The sequence below is a fragment of the Lissotriton helveticus genome, chromosome 6 (genome assembly GCF_964261635.1).
Source record: "Lissotriton helveticus chromosome 6, aLisHel1.1, whole genome shotgun sequence".
Classification (NCBI taxonomy): domain Eukaryota; kingdom Metazoa; phylum Chordata; class Amphibia; order Caudata; family Salamandridae; genus Lissotriton; species Lissotriton helveticus.
Window position 1 is genome coordinate 1838617509 of NC_136067.1, and position 18384 is coordinate 1838635892.

An 18384-nucleotide genomic window follows, 5' to 3' on the forward strand; every position below is an offset into this window, starting at 1 on the left:
TGCGCCGTGGTTTACGGAGGCGCTGCGTACTGAGCGTAGCCAGTGTAAGGTGGCTGAGAGGGTGTGGCGCTCTCAGTACGAGGGGGAGGCCAGACTTACCTATAGGATGGCGGTTAAAGCGTACCATCGTAATATTCTGTGCGCAAAAAAAAGAGTATCTGGCCAGGAGGATTGAGGCGGCCTCTAATTCATGTAGGGAGATCTTCACGGTGGTGAGGGAGTTTACGGCCCCTAGATCCAATCTACAGCAGGTAGTGCCATCTGAGTCTTGGGTCTGTGACCTCGCCAGGTTTTTTACGGATAAAATTAGATCGATCCAGGCCTCCTTTTCAGTAGAGTCTGCTGAAGGGTTTTTCAGCATCGGGGTGGGACGAGTTCCATCGGCTACGCCAGACGTTGTTTTGGCGGAGTTCCCTCCTGTTTCCTCCGATGCTTCTCTAACGCTTCTGGCCAGTCTTAAATCAGGCTCGCCATTAGAGCCTTGTCCGGCCAAATTTTTGGCCAGGATGGCGTCGCTGATGAACCCTTTGGTGAACCCCCTCCTGAATTTCTCTTTGAGAGAGGGGAGGCTCCCTCTGCCCTGGAAAAGGGCGATGGTGATCCCCCTCCTCAAGAAGCCGGGATTAGATACTGAGGTTTTGGCCAATTATAGGCCAATTTCTCTTCTGCCGGCCCTTGCGAAGCTCACGGAGAAGCATGTGCATGGCGTGCTCTCTGGGTTCCTAGAATCAAATGACCTACTGCACCCCTCGCAATCCGGCTTCCGGCCTAACTTGAGCACGGAGACGGCACCTCGAGGTGTCAGAGGCTATCCGGGAGACACTGGACGCAGGAGGGAAGGCCATGCTGGACTTGTCGGCGGCCTTCGACACCGTCCCCCATTGGAGGCGCTTCTTGCCAGACTATGACATCGGTCTGAGGGGGACGGTGCTCAAATGGTTTACATCGTTTCTTGAGGACCGTCGACAAACGGTCTGGGCCTCACCGAGCTCCGCTGAGATGCCGCCATTGGGAGTCTGAGTTCCACAGAGCTCTGTGTTGAGCCCGACTCTCTTTAACATCTTTATGACCCCTCTGGCGGCACTCGTGGAGGCTTTCGGGGCCCAGATCGTGTCCTACGCGAATGACACGCAACTTCTTTTCACCTGCAGGAAAGACCAGATATTTGATGGGGAGAGCATTCGGGGGTGTCTGGAGAGGGTCTTTGACTGGTTCCAGCGGAACAGTCTTAAGGCCAACTCCAGTAAATCGGAGGTCCTGCTCTTTGGTTGTGCCTCCGATCCGGAATGGCGTGAGTGGTGGCCGGCGGACATGTGTCCTCCCGCTCAGCCATCTATGGTTGTCAAAAACTTGGGAGTCAAGTTTGATAACAACCTCACGCTCAGATCTCACATTCTTGGTCTGACAGGCACCTGTTTCGGTATCTTAAAGACGCTCCGGAAGTTCTTACCTCTGCTTACAGAAGAGCATAGAAAGATCACGGTCCAAGCTCTAATAGGATCTAGATTGGACTATGCTAATGCCCTATATCTAGGGCTTCCGGATTATCTGGTCCAGCGGCTGCAAGTGGTGCAGAACTCTGCGGCTCGCGCCATTTTCGGCCTCCATAGGCGGGCGAGAACATCCGGGGTGCTGCAGTCACTTCACTGGCTCCCCATCCGAAAGCGGATTATGTTTAAAACTTTGACTCTGGTGCATAAGGCACTTTCTGGCTTGGGAGCAAAGTATCTGCAGCGCAGGCTGGCCTTTTATCGTCCGGCTCGCTCACTGCGGTCGGAAACCTTGTTCATGGCCGTGGTTCCCAGAGTGAGGAAGGCTCGCACTGGGGGTCGCTCCTTTAGCCTCGGGGCCCCCCAGTTGTGGAATTCCTTGCCTTTCGCCCTACGTAGCATTCCTAGTCTGCTCCTGTTCAGGAAAAGCCTTAAGACCTGGCTTTTTAACCTTTAGGTGATTTCCTTTTTTTTTTTTTCTTTGTTCCCTGTTTATCTGTTATGTTTTTTAATTGCTGAGCTGCCGACATAAAGCGCCGGGACACTCTTGTTGAGTAGCCGTGCGCTATATAAATAAACGTATAACATAACATGAAACCAATCCATAGATGTTGCCCTATTTGAACAAAGGCTCCAACAGCATTAACGTTTAAGTGAATGAGGACACCATCTACATCCATGATTGACCGTTGTAATTATTTCAAACAAGTTACAGATTCCACTACAGTGTTGATTACTAGGTGGGCTTAGTGAGTGGTCAATCTACCAGATACCATTTGCACCACTGACTAGCTTCAGTGAAACAGACCTAACCATAGTCAAACATACTGCATCACAATGGAACCAGTTGAGCAGTTACCATCCAAATAGCAGACTGGCGCTGTCCCTGGTTATATAAACTACAGGAAACTTTAGAAGAAAAGCCCAGAGACCAGCAATGAGGGTTGTTATAAGTCTATATGGTACACTCCAGTCACATGCGGATCACTAGTCAGAGTCCATCTACCTGCAGGCCACTGACTAGCAATACTGCTCTAGCTGAAAAGGGGATCTGAAGGCCCCCTGTTTCCACATAGTAACAGGCTGTTTCCAACTGGTCATTGTTCCCTGCAGGGTAACGTGCAAACAGCATCCACCAGAGATGGCTGTCTGGACTGAATACCCTAGTATAGCTGCAAAAGGTAGCATCACTCACCACCATAGACTGCTGGTCAAGTGAGCACAATGGAGGACATGACAGTAAAAAAAAAAAAAAAAAAAAAAAACACACACCTTACCTTCTTAGCGGTGAACCAAATGCCAGAAATCTTGTGAACAGTTCTGCTGTGCTAACAGCAAGGGCAGAAAAAAAAGATTTCAGAAAATGGAATACCAGCATAGTTCAAGAGGACACAAGCTTACTATCCATGCATTCCCAATGCACCGTCTGGGTGGCTGCAGGAGCATTCCCTGCAGGCTAAGTTAACCCATCGGCGTTGAAACCATCTTCCCTGAACCATGCATTCCCAATGCACCGTCTGGGTGGCTGCAGGAGCATTCCCTGCAGGCCAAGTTAACCCATCGGCGTTGAAACCATCTTCCCTGAACCATGCATTCCCAATGCACCGTCTGGGTGGCTGCAGGAGCATTCCCTGCAGGCTAAGTTAACCCATCGGCGTTGAAACCATCTTCCCTGAACATTGTACGATCTATCCCCGGCCTATGGCTGAGAGGAATATTCAGGATGTTCTCAGAGCAATTTACCTCAAAGTCCATCTGAGCAGAATGTTTGAATGAGCCTTGTATGAGTATGATTGGTTGCGATGTATGAATTTGTTGAAGTTTGAATGTTGGAAGGATGACGGGTTGTGTATATACATAGATGTTTTTACCTTATAATCATGAAATTTAAAAAAAAAAAATGAGTTTGTACAATTATGTTATGTATAAAAATATATGAATTATGCAAGAATAAAAATGATATATTTTCTATAAAAGTGCTTCTGCTTAAATTGTATACGGTCTTGAGTAATTGGTGAGCGCTAAAATGGGTGACTTTTGAAGATTCTGGACTCTGAGCCTACATTTGATCAATTACGGGGCAGATCTACCTTCTCCTTCATGTAATTTACTGTTCTTTCCCCCGCAGATCTGCCTCACATCCTACCCCCGGGGGGCCCCTCACTTTGTGACTTAGTAGATAAGTTAACCCACCCACAACTCTCAACCCAGTTCCCTTGAAAATCAATGAGCATCAAGATACAAATGCTGCCCCTCTTGCAACTGCTGGGAGGAGGGGGTGGAGGCGTGCACACCACCGAGTAAGCGAGGAACTCCAGGTCCCCAATCAATAAAAGCCCTTAATTATGTGGCATCTTGAGATTAGTGTTGGATTCCTGAAACACCCCTTCCCCACTGTGCCCAGACCTCGGTCATACCTCTTGAGACAGTCATAGCTGCCTTCCTTGGCAAAGGATTAGTGGCAGGGCATGGGCCGTAGCCATGTACAGTACATATGGGCTTAGTTTCTTCTGGAATCAATCTTCTTTCAGTAGAAGTCCAACGTGACAGGAGCGAGTTCTTTAGAAGGTCATGAACTGAAGGTCGTTCGTAAGCCTATAATACATAATTGAAAAACAATAAAATGGGCTGTAACAGGTTTTCCTTACAATGATTTAATTTCAGACACAAATCAGGCAATTCTAATAGTGCGAGTGCTTCTGGTTAAATATTTGCCCAGTTCTACACTTCATGCATTAGAAACAAAAGAAACAGATCACACCCACTAGGAAAGTGGTAAAGAATGCTTCTGGTAACTGAATCCAAGACCAAAAATTAAAAAAAAAGTCAGTGTCAAGATGCTACAAGTTAATTTTCTGTAACAAAAACCTGGAGGTATTGTGGAAAAACCAGAAATCAAGGTGACTGCAATTAACTTCACTTGAGCACTAGGCTGGAAACTGTAGGTGCAGTTTCCATTTATTTCCAAGTCTCTTGGTACATTCTCCTAATTTGACTACTCTGCTTGAGAACATGTTCCAGGGCAGGCTGGAAAATGAAAATTTACTTTCATTCAATTTCCTCCGGGGAGTAAAATACCTGGAATTTTAAGATTTGTTTTTAGCAGTGCTAGCAGTGTACAGTACAGCACAAAGTCTTTACACTGAGAGTGCAAAAAGTTCCCAGATAAATTCAGTATTACTACTGTTGTTTTGCACTAAGAGTTTGTGCTGGCTAGCTGTGCAGGAACCTTGCAAGGCCTAACCTACAATTTTGGATATGCATTAATAAAAACAACCTACGAACAGTGGGGTATAGTGGGTCGGGGTGCTTACACTGCGTTATACCATAGTATACTCTTGACTCACCTAGATTTCACCACATATCAATATCTGGACTAAGGAGAGCAGGTATGTGCCCTGGAGGAGTCCTGGAACTCTTGCAGAAATGGACCACCTTGGTGATAAGATGTGCTAGCAAAGTCTGCAGACCGTTCTTCTGTGCCCCTTGCGGTCTGATCCACCCCACTGTAGCAGCCTTTGACTCACCTCATGGATGCTAGGTTGACTGTTGGCTTTCCAGTGGCTTGTAAAGGCCCTCTTTGCTAGTAAGCTAGGTCATGACATTATGCTGTTCGATTGTTTTTAGTGTCAGAAGTTCCCCAGTGTGCATAGCCCTCGTGTATACAGCAGTATATCCTGTAACTTGTGCAAGCTGAGAAATGATTTCAGACCGGTACTGTGACAGTCAAGACCACTACATAAGCATCATATTTGCCTCCATAGTTCCACAGCAGACATTTGCACCCAGAAACACTTGGTTGATTTTGGCAGGCAATAAGTAGGCACTGTGCAGGACGTTCAAAACTTTAAACCGGCGTTCCACAATACGACTCTGGGATGGCCAATATTCTCGCCCATTCCTCGTCATGAAACGCCTGTCTACTTCAGTCTCCCAGCTGTCATGGAGTATGGTTAGTGGGGGTTGGAAGGGTCATGCATGTGCTAGCCTACTAATGTCTGCGACCAGTACCCACAGTGTGCAAGTCCTGTTTAACAGTATAAATCAGAGATCCTGGGTTACTATGCAGGAATGGGTTGCAAGGGTATATGTCAATGCAGTGATGGTCAAATATTGTCCCTTGTGTACACCAGATTGTTCCAGGTGGTTTTCGTAAGACAGAAGGTGACCCTCATGAAAGCATGCCTATTGGTTGAATGCCTGCAGCATTCCAATGCGTTGGATTCAGAGATGCCAGAAGGAATATCCTAATAGAGGGACAGCCTGGAAGTATGGAATAGGCTTTGCTGTAATATTTAAGCACCTTTGAAAATACAAGACTACTGCGCGCACTGGGTGCAAATTTGAGGAAGGTGCTCTTGCTGGCGGGCAGAACGTGGAGTAGCTTTACCGGATGTAGACAGGCCTCGGTCATGCCGTATCAACGAGTTGTTCGTCCGCCAACAAGCATCAAACACATTGTAATTATGCTGCAAGGTGATGTGTTCAAGGTTTAGGGCACTTGGGTATGGATTGCAGTTGCTGCTCTCGGAAAGTTGCCGTACAGCAAGTATTGCTCGGTGATGAGCTTAATCCCCAAATGCCAAAACGTTTTACCAAGCCATTGTAATTCGGATTTATGGTCAAGTGTATCGCCAGGGTAGTAGGGAGTAAGAGGAACAAACATGAATTAAGCCTTTTGAAGCTGCATTGTTTTGAGGTTTTTAATGTGAGTTTCCTGTAGAAATGAGCTTAAGAAATTAGAATATTACATCCTCAGGTGTTGGCATTCCTTTTACGTTTTACATTTAATGTCAAAAAGTTAAAATCCCCAATTGAATGCATGGCACAGTGTCCATCATACAGTGACAATGTTTAATGTTGCTGTGTTGTGCTTCTGCACCCTCTATGTAAACACCCATGGAGAACGCATGGGATAAGATGTTCGGCTGATAAACTTTGGGATGGGGGTGGAGAGGAGGCTGCTGGCGGGGGGGGGGATTTTTCGATACTGCAAAAAAGGGGCAAGCAGCCCTTCGTTCAAACAGCAAGGTGTTGTACTAGTGGAAGCCTTGCACCCTCCATTTAGCACAGGTTTATGGTAGGACTCCAGGGTGGTCACTGGTCGACTACTGGTAAAGAAACTCGATGGTATTGGATTTGTTTAAGGGTCCAGGTTTAATGGTGTAAAGTAATATTCTAACGAGCAGGTAAAGGGTATCCTATCCATGCAACTGGAAGACAAGTATTAGCATATAAACCGATCATAGTATAGGTTGTTGTAACTACATTCAATCGTAGTGCATAATAGAATTTCCTTGGCTGTCTGGGGGTACAGCCAAATCAGTTAGGGACAGAGACAAGGCAAGTTCCATCACACTTTATGAACGATGGCCAGGGTCAGATGGTGTTTCGCCTTGCTGATGCAGCCATCTCCACTTGCTCAGCTGTTGGTATCGCTTCTGGAGAAGTGTAGTTTTATCCTAGGGGAGTGGTTCCCCAGCCCTAGCATCTATGGGTCAGCAGAGACCAGCCTGTGGAAATGTTGGCGGTTGATTCGGTGAACGCAGTTTGATCCAATTCCATGCTTCTGCTGGGTCAAAGATTGGGTTATGCTCAATGACTATTCTGAGCTTCGTCAAGAATATAGGGAAATATTGCAGACCAAGCCCACCCATCTTGCGTTTTACATTTGTAGACTAGTGATATCGTGGTACTGCAATAAAGTAATCAGAACAGCAGTATCTGGTTATTGTAGATTGTCAAAAAATCTAGTCAGTTGGAATCTTGCAAAACAAATTGCCCAAAAGCAGCGAGAGGGCACACCACGGCACTTCACCATTCCAGCCTCGCTGCAGCTCGTCTTCCGCTTCCCAAAGATTTACAATCTGCCTCTGCCGACGCGTTTCGAGGCCAAGGACGCCTCTTCTTCATGGGCTGGCAGTAAATAACACTGATCACGCACCTCCGTTCAACTTGCCATTTTATTTAAAGTAGCTCCCACAGTGGGCGTAGCATCATTCAATTAGCAGCGTGATGTTTCTGGGAATTGTAGTCCCCTTGGGAGGTGCAATTTTTTCTCCTATAGTAGGTTCAGTGTCCTTATACTTAATTCACAAGCCGTTTTATAACCCTTAGTAGGGAGGGAAACTGGAAAGACGGGCTAGTTCTGCAAAAAGTACCGTGCTGCATCGGGTAGGAAGGGTTCCATCCTGCAGTCTTTCAATTTCATTGAAGCGGAGCTCCTCTCCACGGTATGAGCAGCCGTGAATAATCATCTTTCATTCAATTGGAATCTTGTAGCATTTTCTTGATATGTATATTGAAGCAGTTAACCCTGGGAGGTCATGGGGAGGAGTCAGAGTGGCTTCCAAGAAGGTACTAATGCACTCGACAAAGGAAAAAAAACAATGTCCGTTTGGGAGCAGGCATGAAGCTATTTAACTAGTTCTCCAGGTAAGCTAATTGTGTCTTGCACATGTGCTTTCCGCTTGGCAGACTATGGGTATGTTACGGCTATGTGCCCCTGCTTCAGTTTGCTTGAGAATTTGTACAGTCAAGCTCAGAAGATTTTATCCATCTGATGCTTATAGGTGTAAAGTTTCTATTACTCGCTCTGTACTGGAAACAGTCAATTTTCTGTGATTGTCTCAGTAAATTAAGTTCAATCATAAATAATTTGCACTTTAAAACCAATTTCACCTTTCGTCTAGTGACCATCTACACAAGTGGTCCATTAAGGATTTTCTGTGAAAAACATGGTCCGTTAAAAGCGGAGACTTCAGAGAAAAGTTTATTCATAGCACAGTATTCTTTTAGTTTAATAGATTTGGGATGTTCCACTACTGTTCTGGCCTAGACTCAGCAACTTTTTCAAAATCCATGTATTCACTGCCATTGTATGTGGCACTTTTTACCTTGCTGGTGCAGACATCTTGCAGGCAAGATTAAGTGTGTTGGAAGATTAAGTTCTCTTAAGTAGATCTTCCCATGCCAGATTAGTGTCTTCAATCTCTACTCCAAATGTACTACAATGGCTATTAGAGGAGCACTTGTTAGATGAAACTAGATTACACAGATTATCACTGTAAAGAGCAACAACTTTTGTAAGTCTAGGAAGAGACCCCCCCCTCATTAACAAAACAGAAAAACAATCATTTGAGGTCTGCCAGAGGTAACCTCGAAAAAAGAGGCTAAGAAGAAAGGAGGCACACAGACGGCAAATATAAACAGCCAGACATTCAATAGTCTTATGGCCTAAATGTTGAAGCAGAATATGTAATTTTGGCTATTCTGACACCCACTTGTGCTTGTATACTAGATGCATGGTGCGAAGAAAAAGTTAAACACAAAGTCCATTTTGAAGGGAAGAAAGTGGCACAATGATACAATTCGTGGGAAGAACAAGACTGCCAGTGACTGGTTAAAAAATAAAACCTTACCTTCAAATTAAGCATCCTACCAATTATTCTATGCAACTCAGTTGAGAAAATATTGGGTATTGGGAGGTAATGTCCTTGCTTTATCAGTTCTGACAAGGCCACAACGTTCGAAGCATTGAAAGGCCGCCTGAAAAATATAAAGTTTGACAAAGTCAAAATGGATCCACCAACAAGCAAAAACATGCCGGCAGTTTCAAATATAATACATTTGAACTTAACACACCATTCATTTGCCTGCTCTTGGACATTGTTCTTTCGAAGTAGTCTGAGCTTATTCCACAGATCAAACTAACTTTTGACGACTTGCAGCGAATAAACCGTGGACCTCCAATTTAAACCCTCCCACATGTACAGCAACAGGGCTCGAGTCGGGGTACCACGCGGGTGGACTGCGTCCCCCGACTTATTTTACTGGGTGGCCGCAGTCCCCCCTGCCAAACAGCTAGACTTCACTCTGTGGCCTCTGAGAGGGGATCGGAGCTACCTTTCGTGACGTCACGTCCAGTAGTGACGTCACTTCCGTTGACAGCGTCCCCCCACTTCTTTTCTTAGGACTCGTGCCCTGTACAGCAAACTTGTCAATGAGATGTGATTAACATGCTTTTACCAATGTTAGTTACCAGGGACGCTATTCCAATTTGTTTTCACCCTCACATCCTCTACATACAGGGACAAAAAATACGCAAATCAGTAATTCTGATGTTTGTGAATATTCAGCTACAACTGTTCTGCTGAGACACGGGGAACAAACTCCCAATATCCAAGTACTCAAGCAGTACCTCACAGATAACGTGACAAAACATGTCTGGAATTGCTTCTATTACACTAATTGGGAGTAAAAGGCACTGTAGTTTAGGCAGGATTGTTTTCAGGTAGTGCTCGATTGTTCAGCCAATGGTTTGTTCTGGAGCACAATGGCAGCCAAGTTAATTTATTATCCAACGCATTTTTATGTGTACTACTTTTAAACCTGCTACATGCCTATGCGTGATAAACATTTAAAAGGAATGTTTTGACATATCAAAATTGGTTACTTTGATAGGTTGAATTGCAGTGTTAAAACTGCAAGAGTGGCTACAAGGGTAGGCCTGACAGTATGGTTGCATTGTCACTGTAGTGAATGGCACTGCGGGCGCTTCAACCAACTAGTGAAATTTCTTACAGGCCATGGGTACACTTTGTACCATTTATTAGGAACCCATCAGCAAGTTAAACATGTTAATTAGGAGTATACCAATTCCCCCATATTGAAAGGAGCACAAGCACTTTAACACTTGTTAGGAGGGGTAAAGAGCAAAGAGTTCTACAGCCAGCAAAAAAACCTGAACAAAATCTGTAAGCCCACTATGCAAAAGATGGCCCTTACGTACAGTAATTTGGAAACAGAAAAGACAAGGCTAAACCATTTTAGTTTAAGATACCTGTACCTTTAGAGCGTCAGAGCTGTCCCCACAAAGGTCCTACTTCAAGGAGGATGATAAGATAGGTAGTCCTGTGGTCTCAAGAAAATGCAGATGGAATGGATGCAGAAATTGGACTATGACCTGCAACGATGTTCCATAGCAGTGCCAAACTACAGGTGCCAATCTCATTTAGGAATGAGCCAATTAATGCCAGGATCTTGCTTCAATCTGAGCCATGTCTGCAGGATCTCTCCAGAATCTTTATCACCAGAGACCATTATAGCATCTGGACAATGGCTAGAGCCAACAGGACACAACCACGGACTGTGTGAAGAGAAGGCGAGCCCCTATGCGGCTGAAACCTGGCAAATCTAGGCTTGGCTGCAGTAGAAACACTACCGGGACCGTCGAGGCCAATGCATGGTTACCACAGTTGCTGTCCTGGAATACTCTGGGCTCCAGATCCACCAACCAGCTGGACCATACTCTGGCATTCCTGGTCAACTCAAGTACTCACAAGTGCAACAACTACTCTGCAGGTAGAAACGGAAGGTTCAGGTTTAAAGTCATTCGACGCCATTAGCTGTCCTCTCCAAGAGGACTTCAGCTATCCAAAACTAATACAACTACTGGCTAGGTGGGGTGAAACGCATCCACCTTTGATTCTGTAATGGAAAGCCACGACCAACCTGAAGGTTGGGTATTTAAAACTGTTTCATCTTCCTGGGATTTGTAGAGCAGGGGCCCAGAGTGGATTGTACTAACTGGAAAAGCATAGCTCATTTTGCCTGGTATGATAGACCGGCTATTTCAAAACCGGTCGCTGCTAACTAACCGTGAGCTCAAAACATGGATGAGGTAGGCCACAGATGTTGCAGGCAGAAAACATCTACTCAGCCAGCCCACACAGTTATGGGATTGGTGCCAAACAACCATGCAGGCCATCAGGTCCAGAGGGAAGGAAACGTAACCAGTATCCTAATCAGACACCATGTTAATTCCAGTCCAGGATCTGCAGAATTCTTTTTTAGGAGACAAGCTGGTGGACTAATACAGCCCAGCGGTACAGGTAAAATACTAGAGTCTAGAAACATTTGTCACCAACTTTAAGGTACCCCTATAGTCCAGTATGTAAAGACAATCACCCAGTCAGTAGGCAAGTGTAGAACATGGATGCTTCCCTCTAGCCAGCAAAGCACAGGCTATACTGTCAATCAGTACATGCTTGGAGCACATCTTGTGAAAGATTACATAATGTGCAAAGGTCAAAGTCAGTCAAAGGTCCAGCACAGCTTCCATATCATGTGATGAGCTTTACAATAACACCCCTATGGCTGGAGCCTTGCTGAACAGGATTAAAATAGGCTCTGAAGATTTCATACAATCTGGATTGGGTGCCTCTACCCACATTGTGCAGAGGCACACAATATAGACCTGCTGACTGGAGGCCAAGAACTCAGACAAGAAAAAAAATCTGGTGAGCCTGCAAGCCATGGTCAGTTCCCCTTGCCAGATTGAGCATGGTTACATTTAACATACTTTGGGGGTGATCATTGCTGTAATAAATGGAAGTGGCTGGTTGGGAGTTTTGTGGAGCACATTTTATTTTAGGAACGTCTGGCATTCTTATGGACACCTCCCTTTCTATTCTGTGCTAGTTCTCAGCAGCAACAAATTACCGAGTTGCCATTTCAGGACTGGTTGCGGGTTTCCTTCAGTGTTCCAAAGGTCTGGATAAATTCTCCCATTCCAACAGAGAGTAAGGAGTCCATGACTTTAGGCTCTCCTTTTCTGGCATAGCATACCCTGACATTTTTTACTAGCCCAGGTCCGTCTAGTCTGTTACCTCAGTCAAACAAGGGGAATTATCTAGAGATCTTCTATGATCTAGCAGAGTCAACACTAACAAAAACATCCCTCTTTGCCACTGCATATAGTTTCTACAACAGAATAATCTCACTGCTGACTTCAGCACATGGGCCTGGAAGTTGTGGAAGAACACTATGTGCAGCTGATAAGCGGACATACAATGGTTCTCAGAGTGTCACCGTCTGCAAAAAGAAAACAGAGTCCAGCTTGGAAGCATGCATGCAGCAGAGCAGGACAGTGCTTCCACAACTATAATTGGTAACCAAGAAAAAGTTCGGAGGAAGACTTCACGGGTCCAAATGATGTTTTATGATTGGGCGGGATACAGAAGACTATAGACCGAGGATTTGCCTTGAACTTTGGGGGTGACTTTATGTAGTTTTTTTTGGACCTCAATTATAGGGAGAGTTCATTGAGCTAGTGCTTGCTTGGATTTCTTTACAGGGGTCGACGGTTTGAAAAGATAGAATGGGGGTTGAACTCAGATGTGAGGGGGTGGAGTCTTAACTTTCTATTACCATCTTTGTTTGAGGGTTATACATTTGAGGCCTTTAAGCTTCCATGGCAAGGATCCACTTTATATGGTCAGTTTTGGCACAACAGAACACAATAGTTGTTTGACCCACGTTTGCATAGCACACGGTTTGTGCTAGATGGCTTAATGTCCCAACAAAACACATGGGAGGTCTTCGGAGTCTATACAATGCAGGGGGCAACATTTGTCAGTTGCAGCAAATTAATCCCAAGAGGGAATGAGAAAGGGGGGGGTTATGGAGGCAGGGTTGGGACGGTAACATACATTTTTGGTCAACTGTATAACATTACAAGACCCAAATATCATGTAGGATGGCTTCATATGTTCAGCTATTTTGGAGATGCTCAGTCAGCGGGGAAGGGTTTTCGCAAGGACTGTAACCCTAAGGACAAGCGGAGGAACACAGCAAATCTTATGGATTTAGATAGTTTGAAAGGCAAGCAATGACATGTTTATGGACCTCTGGGGGCTTATAACCCAGATGAAGTGGATTATATTTTCTTCTCCATGGCATATACAGTGTATGCCGGACTAGATTAATTTCTGGTGGAGGTGGGGTTGGGCACATTGCACTCAAGTCTGTCGGGTACAGTGCCCTCTCTAATTATCTTAGGCTTGCACCATGATTTTCCCAGTCAACATTCTTGGAGGTTGAGTGTTGGCTTTTGAGACCAGCAGAGCCTCCAGACCTAAAAAACATTACTCCTGAAATCCGTTAGCTCTCTTCACAAGATGTACAAGTTTAAACCACAGACAAACTCACCCAGCTAAAGACTCTTACGATGACTGATACACCCACAGGAATTGAACAGTTTCTTTAGGCAAACAATTATACCAGACACTCAATATAATCTTTATTTCGGTTTGAAAAATCATAAAAGCTATACTATAACAATTTACACATCATAAAAACATTCCCAAAGGTATCGCTAGACAGTTGCACAAGTATGAAAATTCATATTTTAAATACAGAACCTATCAATAATTTAAAAAAAAGTTAAAATTTAAGTTTTAAATAAAAACATTGAGGAATTACATTATAGATAGCCAAGGACCATAAATATCTGGCATTCTTTAGATACAACTTCATGGTTATGAATCAATTCAAAGAGTGCAAGTGCTTTAAGTGCAATATATACACTTAGTATGTCATTCCACTAGTTTCTTTGATTCATAAAGTGCAAAACTAGTATAACAGTATTAAAAATGTAGTCCATAGAATGCAAGTGCAGAACTTGTGTGGTGACAATATTCCAAATATAATACACTAGAATTTCAAACCTTTCTTTGCTCTTATTAAACCTACAGCAAACCAGTACATACTGACGCTTATAAACTACCGTTTGAGAGGCATTAGTTCTCAAAATTCTTGCTGTCTCATTACATGACCTAATTCCCAATGTCCAACCAATGGGTTTGATCCATTTCTCTCGATTTTACATAAACAGGGCAGAAGAATAATAAATGTAGGTCATTTTCTCTTGCACCAGATTGGCACAATGTACAGCACTCCGTATTTCCTCCCATGGTTTACAAGCCCATTTCGATGTGTTTGAATTAATGTAAAGAATGCCGTATCGAAATTTCATATATAGGGATTTAGCTAACTGGTTGCACCTCGTCCCAAAATGGTTCGAAGCTCCAAGTTGGTTTCATTAAAAGGAACTGTGTTGGTCAGTAAGCTCACCCCACAAACCCCCATCTAACCTTCGCGAAATTATCCTCACGCAATCTTATAATTTGCATATACCAGACACTCATTTTCATTGCTTGTGTAACAGTCACTATCCTTGCAGGGTCCAGACATAAGGCCAAAGCTAACTAAGTGAAATGCAGCCCATAATGTCAGTCGTTAGAGTGCATCAAGTGAGTTCCTGTTTGAAAGTGCCAACCAGACGAGAGTCCTGTTCTTAGTTCGACTCATACTGCACCTCTACTAAGAAGCCCAAAATGTGTTTAAAGTTTCTCATGTGTGCATACAGTTAAGGTTGGACTGTCCTTTCAGAGGCAGGGCCAACATTGAAGTATAGAAAGAGGCCCCATCTAGCGGCACACTAATCTTTGACTAGACTTGCCGCAGACCTAACAGACTACAGAGAAGTGTGCTAAATTGAACACAATAAAACCTTCCATCTATAGTATTGCATAGCAGTACAGGAGTTTGCTATAAACAGATGAATATGCATATAACCTAGAATGATATTGCAATTTAACATTTGGCATTTATAAAAGTTGACCCAAATTAAAATTACCAAATGACTGCTTCAGCAGGCCATACTTACGCCAGTGCACATAACTCATACACCACAACTCCTAGGGACCAGATATCAGACTTCTCATCGTAGTGTTCAGAGCTCATTTGTTCCTAAAAACAAAATGTTTACAGTTAGTCAAAAAAAAAGTGTTTACAAAGTTTTGCTAGCGAGTCCGCCCTACTCTTTTCTGGGAAAATCTTCAGACAGAATGCTGACGGAGTTCAGACCTCTGCTCATATACTGTGGGACCTGAGCACAGCCTTCAACATTCTCCCATGGACCCTTAATTCAAAGGATATGGGAGTGCAGGGTCAGTGGCATGGCGCTCAAACTCAAAACCCTACATCTGGAGTTTTTACTTAGCCTCAAGGAGTCCCAAACGTCCATTTTGAGCCCGACCGTGTTCAATATTTAAATTCAACCACTAGCTGAAATTGACAGACAAGGTTCAATTGGTGTCCTATGCAGACGACAGCAAACTAATGGTCTCCCACTCTGAAGGTACCGCAGCAAATCAATTCAGATCCAGTCTGGCAGTGGTAGCCACTTGGATGGCCGACAGCTGTCCAAAATTGACCACCAATAGAACTGAACTTCTGATAGACAGAATTCCCTCGATCTGGTTGCCTGACCCCCTTGGCCATCCCCAGGACTCAAACATTCAAAAATCTGGGAGTATGCTTCATCTCCAAACCTACCTTTGAGGATCAGATCAGCAGCTCCACAGGCAAATGCTTTGGTACCTTAAAGGACCGTAGGAAAGTTTTAGACCTAATCCTGACAGTCACACAAAACCACTGTTCATACCCTCATTACTGCCCAGCTTGATCCTGTATCTGTGGGCTACTAAAGGTAGCCTGAACTGGCTTCCAAGAGTACAAAACACTGCAGCTCGGTTAGTACTCCATCTTCCTAGAAGATCTTTGAATTGGCAGCCTTTAAATGGACTTTACTGGCTCCCAATGACTAAAAGAATCAAGCTCAAAGCCATGTGCTTCTGCCGCCGCATTTTTCACCAGCAAGTTCGTAAATAACTAACTTCGCTCCTCGATTCAGCCTTACTTCTTCGGTCGTGCTCTCAGATCATCTACAGCAACACTAGCCAGGGTGCCTAGAGCACTCAAAGCCAGACTTGGGGCTCGTTTCATCTCCAGCCATGCCTGAACTCTTTCTCCCCTCGCCCCAATGATTTGAGAACGGCAGCATCTGAGAATCTTTGGAAACCAACTGATAACCTGGCTTTTCTGCTAGATTACTACTTTCTATGTCACTCATGTTTTTCTCTGGCTGTTCCTGGTCTTAACACGGAGACACAGTCTGGTGTAACCAGGCACTTTAAACCACTATTATAGCACATCTGCATTGCAGGAATAATGATCAAGGGGAACATGCACAATGATTATGGAAGTTTTGCTTAATTAGCATCTACTTTCTCCAGTATGTATGGATTTATGTACTCCAGCAAACCAAGGAGAAAAAACGAAATGGCAAGCCGCTTTAATAAAACCTTGAATTTGTGCCTGCCTGGATGCAGTAATTTCAAATCGAGCAACTCAGACATTCACTTAAAATTTAGTTATACTTTAATTTGAAGCAACAGTCTTAATTTAGGTTAAGCTCCAGTTCAACTAAAAATTAAATTAAGGATGACTTTCAGCTGCATGACCAACACATAGGCCCAGCTAACAAAGGGAACAGCCAGATTTAGTTTAAATGTCCCAAACTGAACAAAAAGCTTAAATTAGAAATGCCAAGTCAAACTAGCCCACTCGTAGATAAAAGCTCAGCCCTTCCAGAAGGCCAAATCCATTACTGCAGGAATCTCCAACATTTTGTCTGATAAGAGCTACTTCCGTTCAATGAAAATCATTGCAGGATATGAATATTAGTGTTGTAATAGTGAACACATGACATTACATTAGTGGCCAACATACACAAGATTACTTCTGGAAGCACTGCCTGATGCACTAAGATGATTAATGCTAGTAATCCAAACAAAATGCTGGTAATTTGGAATTCCTCTACATAGCGAATACTTAAGAGCCAAAGCTGCAATTCCCTTGGCAAAAGAAAATTAGTAAAAAAAAAAAAAATATTCCCACATTAAAACATTGCTTTAAATAGTTTGAAAATGTAGCCAGGTCTTAAATCAGCTATGCAGTGCTGAAAATAGTCATCTTCGTCTTTAAAACTCCATTTTGGCCAACATATATTAATCCAAACAAGCAAACATTCTAGCCAGCTGGAATGCACAAACGAGCTACTTGCAGGTAGCAGTATTTCACGAGCTACTCATTGGAAAAGCCAGCAATACCAGTACAAAGTGGTCCCAAAACAGGAGGGAGCTATATAAAACACTACGCCCATTCCAGCATACAACACAAAGTGTAAGAGTCCCAAAAACGAAACATAATTTACCAATCCAGTCCTGAAGGAAGCAGGGGAACAAATGCACAGCACACCTTCTGGCCACTAAGAAATTGGACGTCAGGGTGCATACAACCGCAGACATGCCAATAACCAAAAAATCATAAATAGCAAAAAAAGTGGTAAGGGAATGCCTCGATGGAGCAACAGAAGGATGCAATAGCTGCCATACTGGGTACCAGGCTCATCTGTGTGCTACTGAAGTACGTAGATACAAATGTAATCCACTTGGTGGCAGGTAGGTGGTTCCACTCTCTCAACACCTGTCTGTACATGCAGTCACAGTCTAACGTAGGGTTACTAGCTACTGATTTCATATAATCCTTTCCATCAAAGGAGAAGAGTGCTAGGTGTGAACATGTGTCCTCATTGTATAGAGCTCAATGGGTCACCTATGCACTGTAGTCTGAGGTGTAAGCTCGCAAATGCTAAAAGCCACAAATGTCACATGCTCACTGTTTAAAGACAGTAAACATATTTCACTGCCATTATAATATCTAGAAGCGGTTTCATTTGACTCCGGCTGAAAACACTTTGCCAAGTGATTGCCCAGAGCGATAAAAATACCCTTATTTGCACATCCATGGGTAGTGGTAAAATAACTGACTGTCGTGCGGTCTGTACTCATGTGCCACACACTTATCCCATGTTTGCACACACCTTATACAAACATTGGAGGTGTATTTTCGCAGATATTTGCACCTCGTGTCAAACATTAAGCCAGCTAAACTTTACACAGACAGAAATCCACTCAAGTTGGTCTGGCTCTCCACTTTCGATGGCTTGAGGAACCAATGCTGTTTGGTCGATAGAACACCAATTGCAAACACTATATCCCCAATACTGGCTCACTAACGATTACCACAGTTAGTAATTATGCATGGGTTTTAGATGCAACAATGGTGCCAATGGTGCCTCTGGTTAGGTACAACTTTTCATTGGAAAGGCTTTTTTTTGCTGTACTAAACAAAAACAGTTGGTTCT

The 18384-nt window shown here is 43.9% G+C and overlaps 1 protein-coding gene across 1 annotated transcript in view; it reads right to left on the reverse strand.

Annotated features, from left to right (window-relative positions):
* LOC144761921 (serine/threonine-protein kinase Nek2-like) overlaps window positions 1-18384 on the reverse strand; it is a 121820-nt gene that overhangs the window by 49729 nt on the left and 53707 nt on the right. The window contains exons 4-6 of the mRNA XM_078647118.1: window positions 15001-15083; window positions 8912-9038; window positions 3908-4085 (exon numbers count right to left, since the gene is read on the reverse strand). Of these exons, the coding sequence (XP_078503244.1) occupies window positions 3908-4085; window positions 8912-9038; window positions 15001-15083 (388 nt within the window). The remainder of the gene's footprint in view (window positions 1-3907; window positions 4086-8911; window positions 9039-15000; window positions 15084-18384) is intronic.